This window comes from Labrus bergylta, chromosome 3, assembly GCF_963930695.1.
Source record: "Labrus bergylta chromosome 3, fLabBer1.1, whole genome shotgun sequence".
Taxonomy (NCBI): Eukaryota; Metazoa; Chordata; class Actinopteri; order Labriformes; family Labridae; genus Labrus; species Labrus bergylta.
Genome location: NC_089197.1, coordinates 13752937 through 13768894, shown reverse-complemented (window position 1 = coordinate 13768894; position 15958 = coordinate 13752937). Strand labels below are relative to the sequence as shown.

The window sequence follows — 15958 nt, the reverse complement described above, 5'->3', positions numbered from 1 at the left end:
GGTCACATAATTATTTGAAAAGGGTGAGAAATATTCAGACGAATGACAGTTTACAAAGATTTTACAGCTCTAATCCATTTGATCAAATGTGTGACGTATACGTCTGACCAGATAACAGTCTCCTGGTACACTTTGTGAACAAAGTATTGAAAAGAAGGAAGAGATTAAATCTGAGTGTCTACCTCCAATTAAACCAGTTTGGTAAGAATGAATAGTGAAATCTGAAAATTTTGTTTAGTTTGTTTATAACTTTTCAAAGAGTTGACATTGAAACTACCTCGGGTCTCAGTCCACTCTGAAATCAGCGAGATATTAACTTTGGAATGAGTGGATGGCAGCTCTGAGCTAAGGCTATACTGGTTTAACATGTTTAAAATGTTAGAAGATGAATTTTTGTACCCAATACTTTGAGGAATTCTGTGCTAAAGCCAGTCGGTGCTGCTGCGCTGTTATTGAGGAATCTCAATCGCATTAAGATTACTACTTACGGCACTAACTCTATCCTTTGATATGGGGTAAATTTAGGTTAACGTATTTATTTTGTGGTTTACATTTGAGATGTAAGTTGCATTTGCAGCATAAGCATCAAGCATTATTTATTTATTCCCTGGGGCCACTTTTAAATGGATTAAAATTTCCCTCCAGGCTACTGCTGCTTGCATCTCTATTGAGGTCTAACGACACGTGAAGATTAGGCCTAATTTTCTGCTGACATGTGAGTCTTTTGAATGCTTAAATAATTGACCAATCGGAAATGTTCTTTGCTACAAGTCCCACCTTAAAGAACTTGTGCTTTCAGAAAGCACTACTTGTCTAGCAGGAACCTTAAGGGGGTAAATAAGGTCCTTGGGGTGTGTTCCTATGGTGTAAACGCAGCTTTAGAGAGACAGGGGCATGGTATCCTACCATTGTATTCTTAACTGAATAATGAGGCTAACAGCTTTAATTCAAGCAGGAAATAATACATGCCTGACTATAGGATTTATGCAATGCAACATATTCATAAAAATCTGCTGTTGTGGTGTAGAGAAGTCTCCATATATCTACAAAACAATTGGATTGCATTAGGTGACTGAATGTTTCACTATGATTAAAAATACATCGTTTGGGGTTGCTGTCTATTGAGGACTTAATCAAAGCACAGTTTAAATATACAACCATGACTATGTACAAATCTGACAAATCAAGTATGAATCTGAAAAGAGAATCTGAAAAAGAAAAGTGGAAAAAGATTGAAGTACCAAAGCTGTGCCTGTAAACAGTCACCAGTATAGCTGGTATAGAGTTTACTGTCCCAATTTATTGTATTCAATATCTCCCTCTCTGGTGTGAGAATAAATAGAACAATTTTGCAAATCAGAATTGCAACCCCTTATGATTTTTGCACTAAAGTTGAACTGGGGAACCTGAGGAACTTACAGAGATTTCAGAAATGATGTTACATTTCTTAAGCAGATGTTATAGTCAAAAGAACTAAGCTAACAAAAAAATATATTAACTGTTATATTCGACAGCTATCTTAGTTATATATGAATGAATCAACAATGGAAATAAATTGAATACATTTGTCTTTAGTATTTGTTGATGCTTCTCTTGTCAGCCTTTTTGTCTAAAAACATATATTTTTTATTTTTTTCCCTCTAGTTCTAATCCATAGAAAGTTGAAATAGTTTGAATGAATGGTTCCTAATTCTCCAGGTTTCTGCTGCGGTGTGAGCTGATCACTGGAGGTGCCACTAGGTGGAGATGTTGATCCTATACGATTGATGACCGCCTCCAACAAGGAGAGTCTTTCACAGAGACAGGATTAGAGGAGTTTAACATAACTTGAAGAATAAACTTTTAGGTACGCATGTTATTGATTGCTTCTTAGTTAATTAAAGAAGGTATTTTCATTTCTTAAATTCTCTTGACACATCACTTTATCTGCAAAGTCATCTTAGGAAAATGACATCAGGAATACACACTTGACGAATACAGGCCAAATTGCATGCCGGCACTAAACAGAGCTTAGTTAACAATTTGTATTGCCAACATACATGTTTGCTTTTAATTAACCAAGGCCAATATAGCAACAAATTACAACAAGATATATCTAATGATACTTTACATTTAGAGCTTTTCTAGATTGCTCTTTTAGTTATGCTATTTACAGAGAAACACTTGACCTGCCAATGATCAAGCACGTAACAATCATATCCTTTTAGGTGGCAGAAACCTCAACAGAACCAGATTAATTGGTGGACAGCCATGTGCTGTGCCGTCTGGGATGAAGAGGCGATGTGAAAACTTTTTCGTCCTTTATAACACTCGTGACTTTAATTTCTTGTTGACTTGAAACATTCTGCTCCTACTGAAAAAAGTCACCTGCACCTTTATTATAATTATGTTACGCAGAAAGAGGTTTTGATTTGAACTTCAACTCTGATTCCTCTATCCATTTATCTATTAGTGGATAAATATCTTATCAATTCAAACAGCAGAACACTTTGATGCATAATCTGAAAGACAGAACTCTGTATGTATTTGTGTTCATGCATGCCTATTTGACGGCTTGCAGAGTGACATAGCACACAGCAAATTCCTTTACATCAAAGAACTTAACCGTATAGTGGAGACAAAAACACTTCGACAGCCATGAAGGCATTGTTAACCCTTGTTTGTCTCTGCGAGGGAATAAGAGGTCATTCATGAGCTTCCACTAATGAGAGAGTTGCCGATAAAGAAACAATGACAGGGTACATTAAGTCTGCCAGTTCTGGATGACAGAGGCTTCAGTGTGTGGAGGAGGAAGACTCATCGGGGCATCAAGCTTCAATGTAGGGTGGACGCTTCCTGTGTTCACCCACAGCTCATTAACCTTTTCTCTCATCTCAGCAAGGAAACTAAACTGAATTCTCCTCTTTTTGCTCTCTGAAACATGATGCAGTTTTTGTCCAAAAGCCAAAAAGTTCCACTTTTTTCCAGATTGTGATTTCATGTTTTAATCACAGTATCAAGAGTGAAGAGAAAAGTGTTTAAAAATATTTTTTCATTTCATAATTCAAGGATTTTTTTTTGGATCATGTTAAGGCAGATTAAGGCATTCAGGTGTTTTGCACTAAATGCTAACGTCAGCAAACCTACATTCTTAAAATGACAATCAATGCTTACTTACCATTTATCAGCTTTACTGTTTACCATGTTTGATTTATTGGTTAAGCATATCAACATGACACCACTTGCTGCACTCACAGCTAAAGCCAACCTCATAACCCATGACGATGATATAGCCTCTGGGAGTGATGGCAAACTTTTCGGGGGTTTCCGGTGTAGCCTCCTGTTAACAATAATAGATTTTCAGCTAAAACGCCTCTTTCTGTGCGTTGCTATTGTTTACAGTCTGACTAGTAAGCATGGTGTCTGGAGTAGTTTATCGCAAGCTGCACTTGCATACAGATATATTTTCTAAAGAGATTAATGAAAGCTAAATTGTCGTTAGACGGACGATGTGTTCAGGGATTGTATTTTTTCTGATTGCATTCCAACCACCTTTGCTCTCCACACAGACTGTTTTCCTGCTTACAGCCAAAGCCCACTGACACACTAGTGGGCAATACTTTGAAACGAAAATCAGGACACTTCCAATACCATAAAAATATGGTTCCAAAACTACAGTTCCTGCATTTGCGTGCAGGTTTTGTGCAGGTGACAGGTCAACTTAAAGTACACAATCATTTGATGACAATCCATCCACTAATTGTTTGGATATTTTAGTCAGTACAATAAATGCTGACTCTCAGGTGGCACGGAGAGTCATTAGATTTCATCCTCTAGGAACATGACTGTCAAATGGCAGTCCACATAGTTGATGAGGTCTTGGGCGACCAAACTGACTGACATTGGCATCAGAAGATGTTGTTTCTTTAGTTTCAGATGCAAACCTCTGCAAGTCAAAGAAAATTGATTACCGCTAAAGCTTGAATTTAATAAGATGGAAAAAAATAAGACGGATAAAAGGATGACGGAAGCAGATATGTGACAAAATATCCACAATAAAAGCAAACATGATTTGATTGTCGATATCTGTAATAAATGACTCGCACCAAAAGAGCGGCGGATTGTCAGATGTTGTGCAATCATGGATAACTAATCCATGATCTGGGTACCAAAACAGGCGGTCCCCTCTGATGAGGATTTCAAAGAATGTGCAGAAAAGAATGTGTAATGTGAAGCTGAAAACACGAGTCCCTCACAGGTGGTCGACTCTCATGACATTTCCACAGGAACAGGAGTCTCAAGGTCACCTATAAATCCCACCTTTCATGTCACATGTGTTGTTCTAGCGTGCAGTAAGACTGGGTGACAGCAGGCTCACTAGGCGACACACAGGATAACTCCGGTCAGAGTAATACTGAGGGCTGGGAGCCGAATGAGTGCATGAAGTAGCAGGGCAACAGAGGAGAGCAACATCCTGGGAAAAGGGAAATGTAAGAGACACAAGTGAACAAAAATGGAACTCCCAGATAACATGCTGTGATATTGAAGAGATAAAAACATTCTGTGCTACAGCTGGTTGATTCTTTATTATATGACATACTGTACGTTAAATCTCATAAAAAGCGTTGTTGTGTATCCATTCATTCCTCTAGTTTGATTGCTTGAATTTTAAAAATTAAAAAATAAGTAATAAGTACTAAAACTAAACTAAACTAAAAAAGTAATAAAAAAAATATTACTTTGTGCAATGAATATTACAATAAATCCAGAGTATGGTGGCTCAGAGGTGCAAAACAAATATTTATAGGCCAAACCTAAAAAAAATGTATGTAACAAATTGTATCAGTATTTTCAAAAGGTTTGCTGTTTTTCTGATTCGCTTTTATATTTCCGTAAGTTTTATTATTGATTTGATGTTTTATTTTTGTATTTAAGAAGTGGTCATCGTTTCCATGACATGACCCATTGGTTACTTGAAGCGGTGTTTTTGAAGTTTTGCATTTTGGCCGTTATCATGGTATTTTTTGGAACAAGAAGTCACCATATTTGGTAGCAGGATGGATACGCATAACTACGCTTCTATCCCAATTGAGAACTCCCTTGTGCATCATCCTTTATAGTTTAGTTAATTTAAAAAAAAAAACATGATGCTGTACTGAAGAAGACTTTGAAAAGATATAGACCATACTGCACAGCCAATGGTTAAATGTTTACTGAGGTATAAATAAAATGGAAAGGAAGGTCACATGTTTTCCATACAATTGGACATTATCAACCGGTGGACTTGCCCCCTACTGGCCTTTAGAAAAAGAGCAGGTTAAAGACATTGGGCTCAATTCTGGTCCACTTCCTATATATACATACAGTCTTAATGTGGTCAATTTTTCCAACCAGCTCATGTGTTTTTCTCTTCAGGGACACAGCAGCAGAGTGACAGTCCAGATCTCCCTCCAACCCCGCCCCCCCTTGTGTAGATTAGCCAATCATTGTAATCCACTATGTCATTTTAATCCTGCTCTGAGTGATGTTTTTTTCCCTGTAGCTCCTCCCCTCCTGGTCCTCTCTCCTCCTGTTGTCTCCCCCGCCAGTCTGTCTACTCTGCTCATCACGTCTGCTGAAGGTAAGTCTGCCCAGTTCTTTCGTTTAATAACTTAAAGGCATCATGAAGATGGAAATAGAGATAATTGATGAGCACCAGAAGGATATTTGTATTGTTTATTGTGATGTATTATTTGATGATAATCACTAAATCACTAAAACTTGGATTTTAAAAGTTATTACATCCATGAACCATTGTTGCTGTAAAGTTTGAAATTTCAATGTTTCAGTTTTCTAGTATTTTACTTTTAACTGTTCTCTATTTGACCCAATTCAGTCATACCGGGGAACATTATTATTTGAAATTGTTAGCTTGTATTACAACCACAGTGGTGGATAGACTCATTCAAACATTTTTGCTGCAGATGATCATTTAGTCAGTGCATCTGTGTATTGTGTCTTGGTTAAAGAACTTCAAATTAACTTTATACCTTAAAAAAAATGGCAGAGCATCATAACATATTTTAAATGTTTCAATGATCTTGAAGAAATGCATTGAAGTAGATTGCTGGATTAGTAACACTGTGTCAAGTCACAGAGGGGAGTATGTGATTTAAAGAAGGCTTATCTTTGAAAAACTCAGAACAGCTGTGTAAAAAAACTTTCTCAGCCTTACTGAAGGAATCTTAATTATGCTGCTAACCATATACGTATACAACTTTTCTGATTCTTTCTCTTAACGCGATTGGTACGATAGCCAATTAACAATATAAATGTAATATTGTCACATATTGATGTATCTGCATGACTTCATAAAATAATAACATTTTAGTTAAAGGGCAGAAGCATATGTCGTTTCCTGCCTCTTACAGATTATAACTTTCATGGGGAAAAAAAAAAAAAAAACCTCTGAGGATCCTAGAAAAAAACATCAGAATAATAGAAATAAATGCTAATGATCATCTAGATTTAGCAAATATGTACAGAAGTTGTGTTATAAGAGGGACAAACTGTGGTAATGGTTGGTTTCATGGGGGAGCAGTGGTCTGTTATCTGAAGATTTGTGACTGTATCGTGTCCGGCTGTTATGTAAGAAGATGTCTGCTCCACTGATGAGCATGGAACCAATTTTCAACTTCAACATCTTTTAGCCCGCTTTTGTGTTTATGCAGATTTTGTAATCTAATAACTGAAAGAATGCATTTTTGATGCCATGACCTCTCCTAAACAAACTCTGAATGCATGAACAAACTAAATGTCTGGACTACCCTAAAAGAAAAGGTTCACACTCAGACGTTTAATGAATGAGTTCAAGTTCTGTTTGTGCCAATTCTTCTTTGTTCACAGAGTTAGTGGAGCTGCTGTGAGACGCTGCAACCATGGCTGCTGTAAGTTTAATCACTTTGCAACAATACATCACTTGAGTGTCTCTGTTGGAGCCAGAGATTTAGTCAGTGACTGGCCTCACTTCATATGGTGGGGGTCTATAGGTTAAAAGCCTCAACACTCTTGGGAGTTTTTTTTTTTTTTTATCAGCTCATGGATTTCCCTATAGCTAAAGCTATTATTGTAATATAGTAGATTGAGTCTGGCTCCAGGATGGAACCTGAAGCTGTTTTTAAGAAGAAGGCTTTAGAAGTGGGTTCTGTAATCATGTGAAGCAGATTAAGCAGGCGTCCACTGGTGTGCATCCTTTGGGGCGTGCTCCAGCTCAGATGGGCCCTGTGTTTTTACACTTAAAGGTCATTAAAATGAGCTGCCCTTGAACTATTCAAGCGGTAAAGTGAGTCAAATAGTTGCAGTTCTTAATTTGTTTCCAAAGACTGCAGCCACTGAGGCTTAAAAACATGATTTTTGGTTGTTAGTTTTAGGCAACATACTCCAAATTATAATTAATTAAACCTGCATATTTTAGGAAAAGCTTGAACCTGTATGTCTGTTTGCAGACTGGAACTTTCCGTATGGTGTCAGAGGAGGAGCAGGCCATGAGGGCAAAGCTTGAGCATTTGACAGTGAAGGATCATGGGCCGGTGTTTGGGCCTTGCCACAAACTTCCCGGACACACTGTGCAGAAGGTAACAAACATCACTTAATGGATGGCAGACAATAAAGATGACTTCACAACGGAAGAATCAAAGTAGCAAAGACTTTTCATACCACCAGCCTCAAAGCCTTCCTTTTTTTCTTCCTCCAGGCGAAGGATGAGCTTTACGAGACGGACGACAGGCGGATGTCCTCCCTGAAGGAACTGCGTGTGATGATTAAGGACAGAGCAGCAGAGGGAGACGACCTGGCCAAACTGGTGCTGGAGCGCTTTGGGGACAAACCGGACTCTCTGCTGCTGCGCTTCCTCAGAGCTCGCAAGTTTGACGTGGTCAGAGCCCATGAGCTCATGAAGGGTTAGAAGACTCCATCTATTGCTATTATGTCTACCAAATGTTTCCCATTCAAACATAACATAAGAGGGATTTTCTTTTTTCGCCTGTGTCTTGCTCTCCAACTTCTTTGATTCAGTTTCTGCAGTCATTTTGCAAAAGCTTGAGTAATTGAGGGTGAGTACTCTTTTGTGCTTCTGGTTTGCATGAATCCTGTTCATCACAGAGACAGCGAGGCATGTGTTCATTAATTAGGGGCTTTTAGATACTGCCTGAGTTTCTCCTGACAAAGCCCTCCTTTGTGTCCAAATGGGGCAGGCAGAGTTTACTTTACTTGTGAACCAACAATGTTCTCCTGGGAACTTCTGAGCGCATGTGCTGAGTGTGCTGGTTTGTATGAGGAAGTGAGATCAACCAGTGCATGGGTTTAATGCTCTTATGTTAAGATAAGATACTAACAACTTTCTTATTGTTTGTGTGGCTCTCTCGCCACTCATTAAATCATTAAACAATTATCAAAACTGCACCTTAAATAATCCGAGCAAAATCTCAACCAAAAAAACCTGAACATAAAGCTGAACATAAACCATAGCTACTGTCTCATCTTTCTGTCGCTGTGAGAATATTTGGTCCTTACAAAGACACAAACACAAGAAAACACTCACACATATTTATGAATATAGAGGCTGAACCTGTCAGTATGAGAGGGGAATTTGATGTGAAAGTGAACTTGTTTGTGGGGTTAATTGCCGCTTGCCAGTGAAACACTGAACACATGCATGTGCTAAAGTACTCACACACCAACACCCACACATGCACACGTCCCCACTGTCATTCTGGGTTAATTGGTGCCTTTCTATGAAGAGGCTCAGAGCAGCTCTGCAAATGCACTGAGACACTGGTGTCATTGTGTTTGGTACTGAACACACATTTTTTACACAAAGGCATTGTGAACTATTAGTGCTTGAAAGGAGAATGCAGCTGATCTTCTGTTTCTGTTTCTGTCTGTGTGTGTGTGTGTGTGTGTGTGTGTGTGTGTGTGTGTGTGTGTGTGTGTGTGTGTGTTTGATTGTAGGTTATGTGCGCTTCAGGAAGGAATATCCTGAGCTTTTTGAGAACATGACTCCTGAGGCAGTCCGCAGTACCATCGAAGCGGGTTACCCTGTGGTCCTGCCCAGCAGGGACAAGTACGGCCGTGTAGTCATGCTCTTCAACATCGAGAACTGGGACCTGGAGGAGATCACATTCGATGAGGTAGCTGTAAAACACACCTCTTTGACATAAATGCACAAAAGAGCTAGTTGTTGTAATAGATATGCATTTCTGCTTGTGTCACAGATCTTAAGAGCATACTGCGTCATCCTGGAGAAGTTGCTGGAGAATGAAGAAACCCAGATTAACGGCTTCGTCCTGATTGAGAATTTCAAAGGCTTCACCATGCAGCACGCCTCAGGAATCAAACCAGCTGAGCTCAAGAAGATGGTGGACATGCTGCAGGTCAGAAGAGACTCTAGAGAGAAAGCAGAAAACTTCTTCATGCGAAATCACAGAGCTTGTTTTTTCAAGTCTTTTGCTGCTTTGTGTGTTTTTGTGCAGGACTCTTTCCCTGCCCGTTTCAAAGCGGTCCATGTCACCCACCAGCCGTGGTACTTCACCACTACATACAACGTGGTCAAACCCTTCATGAAGAGCAAACTGCTGGAGAGGGTATGGACGGGTTATTTAAATTCAATATCAAGTTTGTTTGAAATGGAAGATTATAAACATTTATTTTTAAAACAACTGAAATGCCTTTAATGTCATGGTGTGGGTACATTAGATCAATACGCTGTAAGAAGAAGTGAAAGAAGTCACAAAGCTCTTTGAGCTGCCGTTTGGAAGCCTCTTGTTCTGCATTGTGGCTTATCTAGACTACGCTAGAGGCTCATTCATAGGCTTGCTGATTAGACAGCCAATCCCATTTTCCCACAGAATGAGATTATATTAACAGTGATAGCTGACTGCAGTTGTTTCTTGTGGAACGTAACAGACTTGTTACTCGCTCATACGTATCTGAAAGTAAATGACAGACTATGGCTCACCATCTTTTCTGTGCGGGAAGACTTACAACAATTCTGGCTTCTTTGCACTGGCTGCCATAAAAAAAGAAAAAAATCAGGCCCAGATACGTTAGATTGTGATAACGTCGGGGCACCATTAGTTTAGTGGTTATTGAGTGCTACCTGTTAACGGAGGCCTTAGTCTTCCAAGCGGCGGCCTGGGTTGGGGTAGATGGGATTGACTAGCTTTCAGATTTAGCCTCAAGTGGACAATAGAGAAACAGCAGTTCTTTTTTTGGGCAATTCTGCATTGACCTAATTTTTAGAATTTTAGGCCCTAAAGTTTGCTGCTTGGGTGGTAAGCTGGTCCCTCTAACTCATGTGTTTGGCCATGAAGCCATAATTCCCTATTGAAGATGTTTTCTTTGGATTTTTATGTCTTGGTATCTCTATCTGAATAGCACCTTTAAACAAACTTCACTTGAGTTCAGGAAAGGCTCTGAATCTTTTTTCTGTCTTTTCTATATCCTATTTGCATCCCCATCTCCTCTGAATTCCTTATTTTAATGTCCTCAGGTGTTTGTTCATGGCGACGAGCTGGACAACTACATTAAAGAATTTGATGCCGAAATCCTACCTTCGGATTTTGATGGAAAAGCGCCGGTCGCTGACTGCCAGGCCATCGCCACCAAGCTTTTTGGCTCTGAAGACACTGCTCTTTGAGAGACAGTCCTCTCGTTTCAAACCCAAGCATTATAGTGCCGTCCACCCTAGATGCTTCTCACTGATCAGAACAGATGTGTGTTCTCCTCTGAAGCTTAGGTTGACATTTGTATTATTATTCAGGAACTTCCTATGAGCAAATAAGGAGTATCTAATGTTAGGAGCAGGCGCTGGTTTGCAAATGAGTAATATATGTGACATAAATGGGAAAAAGAGGATGTTTAGATATAACAGAGAGAATAAGTGATGGTTCTATTTTACAGCGTTGACATTACTTGTAACTTTAGGAGCAGAGGGAAAATGAGGATTTAATGATGTAGCCGACATACTGTATGAGACAGACTATAGCTTGAGATCTTCTCCTTAAAAAATAATTTCACAGTATACAGAACAGCCTTGTGCCTACATTCCTCGTAAGATGAAAGAGAGCACGAGGGAACTTTAGAAGATCAGAAGAAGGAAAACTGATGGATATGTCTGCATTTGATAATTGTAATAGGAGCTGGAGCCACCTGGTGCAGTGCCATGGAAACACTTCTTTGTATCAGTACCACAAAGATCCACATTTCAGTTTGCATTGGATTGAAAATGTTCAATTAAATATTTTTTTTTGTCTGTGTCTGTAGTGTAATTATTTGTCTACAGGTTATTTCTCCTTACACAATGAATGTTGCCTAAAGTTGAGCTACAAGTTAATCTGAATCAGAATATGTTTGCTATCAGGAGGTTTCAAGAAATGTATCAAGAAACTAGAAAAGAAAAGACAGAAATAAAGCTCTAAATGTATAAAGCAATAAAGAATATTAGTAGCCATCTTGCTTCAAGAAATGAAGTTTTACATTCAGCTACCATTGTTGGAGGTCAGCCTTACGTTATTATCGAAACCTATTCCAGTTATCAGATGATATTAAGCTACAAGAAGTGTAGCTAATAGCCTTTATGTTTGATATATTGTTTTCATTGATAATCTGTAAAGTTACTAGAAGCTACATTTAATTAAAACTGTGCCCGGGAAAGTGTTAGTTGGAGATATCAAGGTCTGCATCTTTTATAGTGCTCATGATTTATGACAAAACATTTAACAGCAAATAATACGAAGAGAAAACAATAATATCTCAGGTATAGAAATGGAACATGTACACACCTCAGCTGTGAGGAAGAAGACTATTACTGATTAGACTTTAATGTTTTAGGGGAGAACACATTCATCTCATTCTATGAAAACAGCGACACAAAACTTCTTCTAGCGACCAGCTGCTTGCTAGCCGTAGCTAACATTAACCACACTGTAAAAACAAAAAGTCAAAATAACATGACATTCTAAGTTAGTTTTACTTCAAGTCTATGAAAATGTTGTGTTAACTCAATATTATACGTTTATGTCACCTCAACTAATTGAAAGTTTTCAGACTTTGAAAAGTGATTCATATTAACGTAAAAATGGCAGTCTCCTTCGAACCCTCCTATATATATATATATATATTTCTCTCTGTCTGTCTCTCTCTTATTTATCTGTTGTGTTGTTTTGTAAGTGTATTGTCCTTTGTCTTGCATTAATTTAAAAAAGAAAAAGGCGAGACCTCTCGAAGCCCCCTCACCCACAGGGGGGAGTAGAGGTCTCTCACTCTCTCTCCACTGTGGCGGCGATCAGCTCTGGAACCGGCTTTTTGTCCAGCATGAAGAACTCCGCACTCCGTACACTTCCCTGTCAGAGTCAGTTCAATTAGAATGATTACAGCCAAAACCAGCTTAAAGTGCAGTCGGAAAAACATCAGTGATAAACGTATAAGATGCAGCAAGGATAGCTTCCAATATCTTGCATGTTGTGAAATTGTGCTTAAAAATGTTTGGGGAAAAGGTTGACTTGTCCTGAACAGTGAATTTAAAAGTTGAATACATGATCTGTTAACATGTGCCATCGTTTTAGTGGGTTTTTTCCACTTTTCTTGCTCTATAGTTGTTTGAATTCATGGTTTAAAAACATTAATAGATACTTAATCATCTACCTCATTATTTATAAGAGATGCTCGAAATAACCCGTTAATAACCCATTTCTTCTTTGCAAATATTGCCCTCTTGTGGTCCATGGACTCTGTCACAAGACTTCATGTTTTCTGTGTTCATAAGTCTCTCAGCGTGTCAGCTCGAAATTTGTCTCCTGGAACATCCGTGGAATGGGTTCTAAGGCAAAAAAATAATAATTCTGGCTATTCTCCAAGCAGATGTATGTCTACTAAGAAACACACCTTTCAGAAATACTCTGTGTACCCAGCCCAATGACATTTTTTTCGGTGAGATTTCTCCCGAAGCCCCCTGTCTATCACACACTCCTGAGACCGGGGGCGAGTCACTCTTTCACAAGCAGAAAAAAACAGCAAAATACAAAAGCAAAGATTGAAATGTTATTGCAGATTTTGTGTGTACATTTTGGCCACAAAGGTGTCCAGAGGGTACATAAAAGAATGCAATCAAATCTACTTTGTTTTTAGTCTTTAACATATTCAAGACTCTAATCGCCATCCAACTAATAACCTAGCATTTAAAGGGTTCAGAAGCTGGCGGAGCATGGACACCAGGGACTTGAGCTTCTCCAGCTCTTTGGAATCATAATAATCCTCCTTTAAAAGAACAAAATGAAAACAAAGGTCAGGGTCGGCTATAGGTTTGCGCAAGTAAGTGCAGTTACGTCGTTATCCCAATGAATGGATTTGCAACAATCACATCGCTATAGTCAGAATTTATCGCAATAAGATTTTATTTTTGCAGACAAGCAATGCTTTCTCACTCAGCATGGGTACATTTTACTACGATTGGTTTGGATCAACCTGTTTGCACTATCATCCAGAGCTCGACCGATAATTCAGCCAGCCGATAATATCTGCGGATATTTGCATATCCAGTGACCACCTGCTCAGAACAGACTGTTTCTGTGTCTGTAGCTGAACTTTCATTCTCAATGTTTGTAAAGTAATTAGCACACAAGTGTCTAGGAAGGTGGTAGAAAGGCAACTCAGCAGTTTTTATTTACAGTGATTAAACCAACACGTGTTCGCTTAACAAAACAACAAAAGTTCAACGTCAATAAGGCAACTTAATTCATAATTAAATCAGACTAAGAAACATGTTAAAGGCAGCACGTGCTCACCTCTCCTCATGCAAGAACAAATGTCTCCTGGCTTTATAGCCGGCCCCATTAACAAAATGGCCGCCGCTGGGAGCAGCACAACTCAAATAGCGGGTTTACACTTTTCTCTTAAAGCAAAGAAATCTTAATAAACCCTTAAATTCACCTCAGATCATTAACTCAACTAAATGAACATTAAATAATTAAATTACATTCTACCAGTGACTTAAACATAAAAAATAAATGATTAGAGGAAGAAGATTAAATTAAATATTTGGGCATTTGGCTCGATTCCCAGTTATCTTTCAAACCTCATATCAACTCAATCTCTAAGAAAATATATGGTCGTCTAAAATCACTTTATCGTTCTATTGAATGTTTTTCCCTACAAGTCCGGAGAAGAATCGTGACACAATTGGTGCTGCCAATCCTTGATTATGCTGATGTTATCAGTCTCTATAGATTTGTTCTGAGGTGTCCATATAGGACCCATCACTGCCTAATGTACGAGTCCTTGAATTGTCTGGCTCCCAAGTCCAGAAGGAAATTTCATTGGTCGCTATTTGCTTTTAAATGTATCTATTTTAATTTTCCTCCGTACTTGAAAGAATTTCTAATTCCTTTCAGTTCACAGTATAGCATACTATAAGGCATACTCATCATCTATTTTTCTTTACACCAAGAATCAGAAAATAAATTGGTCGCCGTGCATTTAAATTTAAAGCTCCATCAGATTGGAATAACCTACCTCGCTCACTTTGATCTCTCACCTCTTTTCATATCTTTAAATCATCTCTACTTACTCATTGTCAAACATCCTGCTCTTGCTTTTGATTTTCTTCCTTTATTGGACTCACTCTTTCTGGACTTGCTGTCCTCTTGCTCGCGATCGTGTACCTCATATCTAGATGTATGTACTGTGCTGTACCTTGTGCCTTGATATTGCGAACACTATGTGTGTATTCATTGTATAGTGTGTATGCATATATATGTACATGTTTATGCATTTATATGGTGCACGTTTGCCTGGGTGTACACAGCTCTACCTTTATATGTTATTGCAGAGGTTTTCTTTTCTTTTCTTTTTTCTCTTCAGATTTTTTCTGATTGTGTAATACTGGCTGGTTGGTGGGTGGCTAGGCTTAGGGGAGCATTAAGTGCGAGTGATTGTGACTGTGTGTGTGTGTGTGTGTGTGTGTGTGTGTGTGTGTGTGTGTGTGTGTGTGTTTGTGTGGTGTGGGTGTCTCTGTGTTTAAATGTTTTATGTTTTACCTTTCATTTTGATTTTGTATTACTGATGATTATATTTATGTTTTGTAAGGACCCCCTCGAAAATGAGATGATGCATCTCAAGGGGCAAATTACAAATTACAAAACATTTCTCAGAAATGAAACCCCTTTCAGATGGTCTGCCACAGTGATGTCCGTGATGACATCATCAATCTAACAAATACCCAGGAAGTGCTGGGCCAGCCCCTATTTCCTGCATGGAACCACATGGGAAACTGAACAAACAGAGTTAAGCATGGATAAGAGACAAACAATGATATTTTGCAATTCCAGAAACTAAATAAAAATGACTGAACAAAATCAAGACTGTGTGTTTTCTTTGGGTTCATTTATACTTTGATGTGAACTGTAACTTAATGGCTTCTGACTGGATCCAGGAAGAGGGAGCATATCAGTCCTGTCCAAGCGTCCCTTCATTGGCTCCCGATACGATTCAGAATCGATTTGAAGATTGCGTCTCAATGCAAATACATCTGTTGCACCTTCAATCAGAGATGTCCTAATTTGTTTAATATTATACAGGTTACATTTTATGGTGTTTGACATTTTTAATGTGGCTCTGAGAGAAAGTGAAGAATCCAGATTGACCCCATAAACAAGTTGTAGTTCTTCCCCTCCCAAGAACACATGAGTGTGAAGTATTTTCTGGACATAGTGAGAACATCATGCACACTGTTTTTTTTGTTTGGAGGGTGAGCCAGTCCTGGACGTGGGTCAATATCTGAGAATATCTTCTTTTTTTTTTTTAAAAGATTTTTTTTTTGGGGCTTTTTGTACCTTTATTCAAGAGATAGGACGGTGGACAAGGTCGGAAATGAGGGAGAGAGAGAGAGAGAGAGAGAGTGGGGAACGACATGCTGGAAAGGAGCCACAGGCCGGACCCGAACCCG

The 15958-nt window shown here is 38.7% G+C and overlaps 1 protein-coding gene across 1 annotated transcript; it reads left to right on the top strand.

Annotated features, from left to right (window-relative positions):
* Window positions 1-5493: 5493 nt before the first annotated feature.
* Window positions 5494-11273, top strand: rlbp1a (retinaldehyde binding protein 1a). The gene is made up of 8 exons (XM_020637693.2): window positions 5494-5599; window positions 6865-6905; window positions 7464-7592; window positions 7712-7916; window positions 8968-9146; window positions 9231-9389; window positions 9489-9599; window positions 10508-11273. The coding sequence occupies exons 2-8, from the start codon at window positions 6897-6899 to the stop codon at window positions 10652-10654; spliced, it is 939 nt and encodes a 312-aa protein (XP_020493349.1). The 5' UTR covers window positions 5494-5599; window positions 6865-6896; the 3' UTR covers window positions 10655-11273.
* Window positions 11274-15958: the final 4685 nt, after the last annotated feature.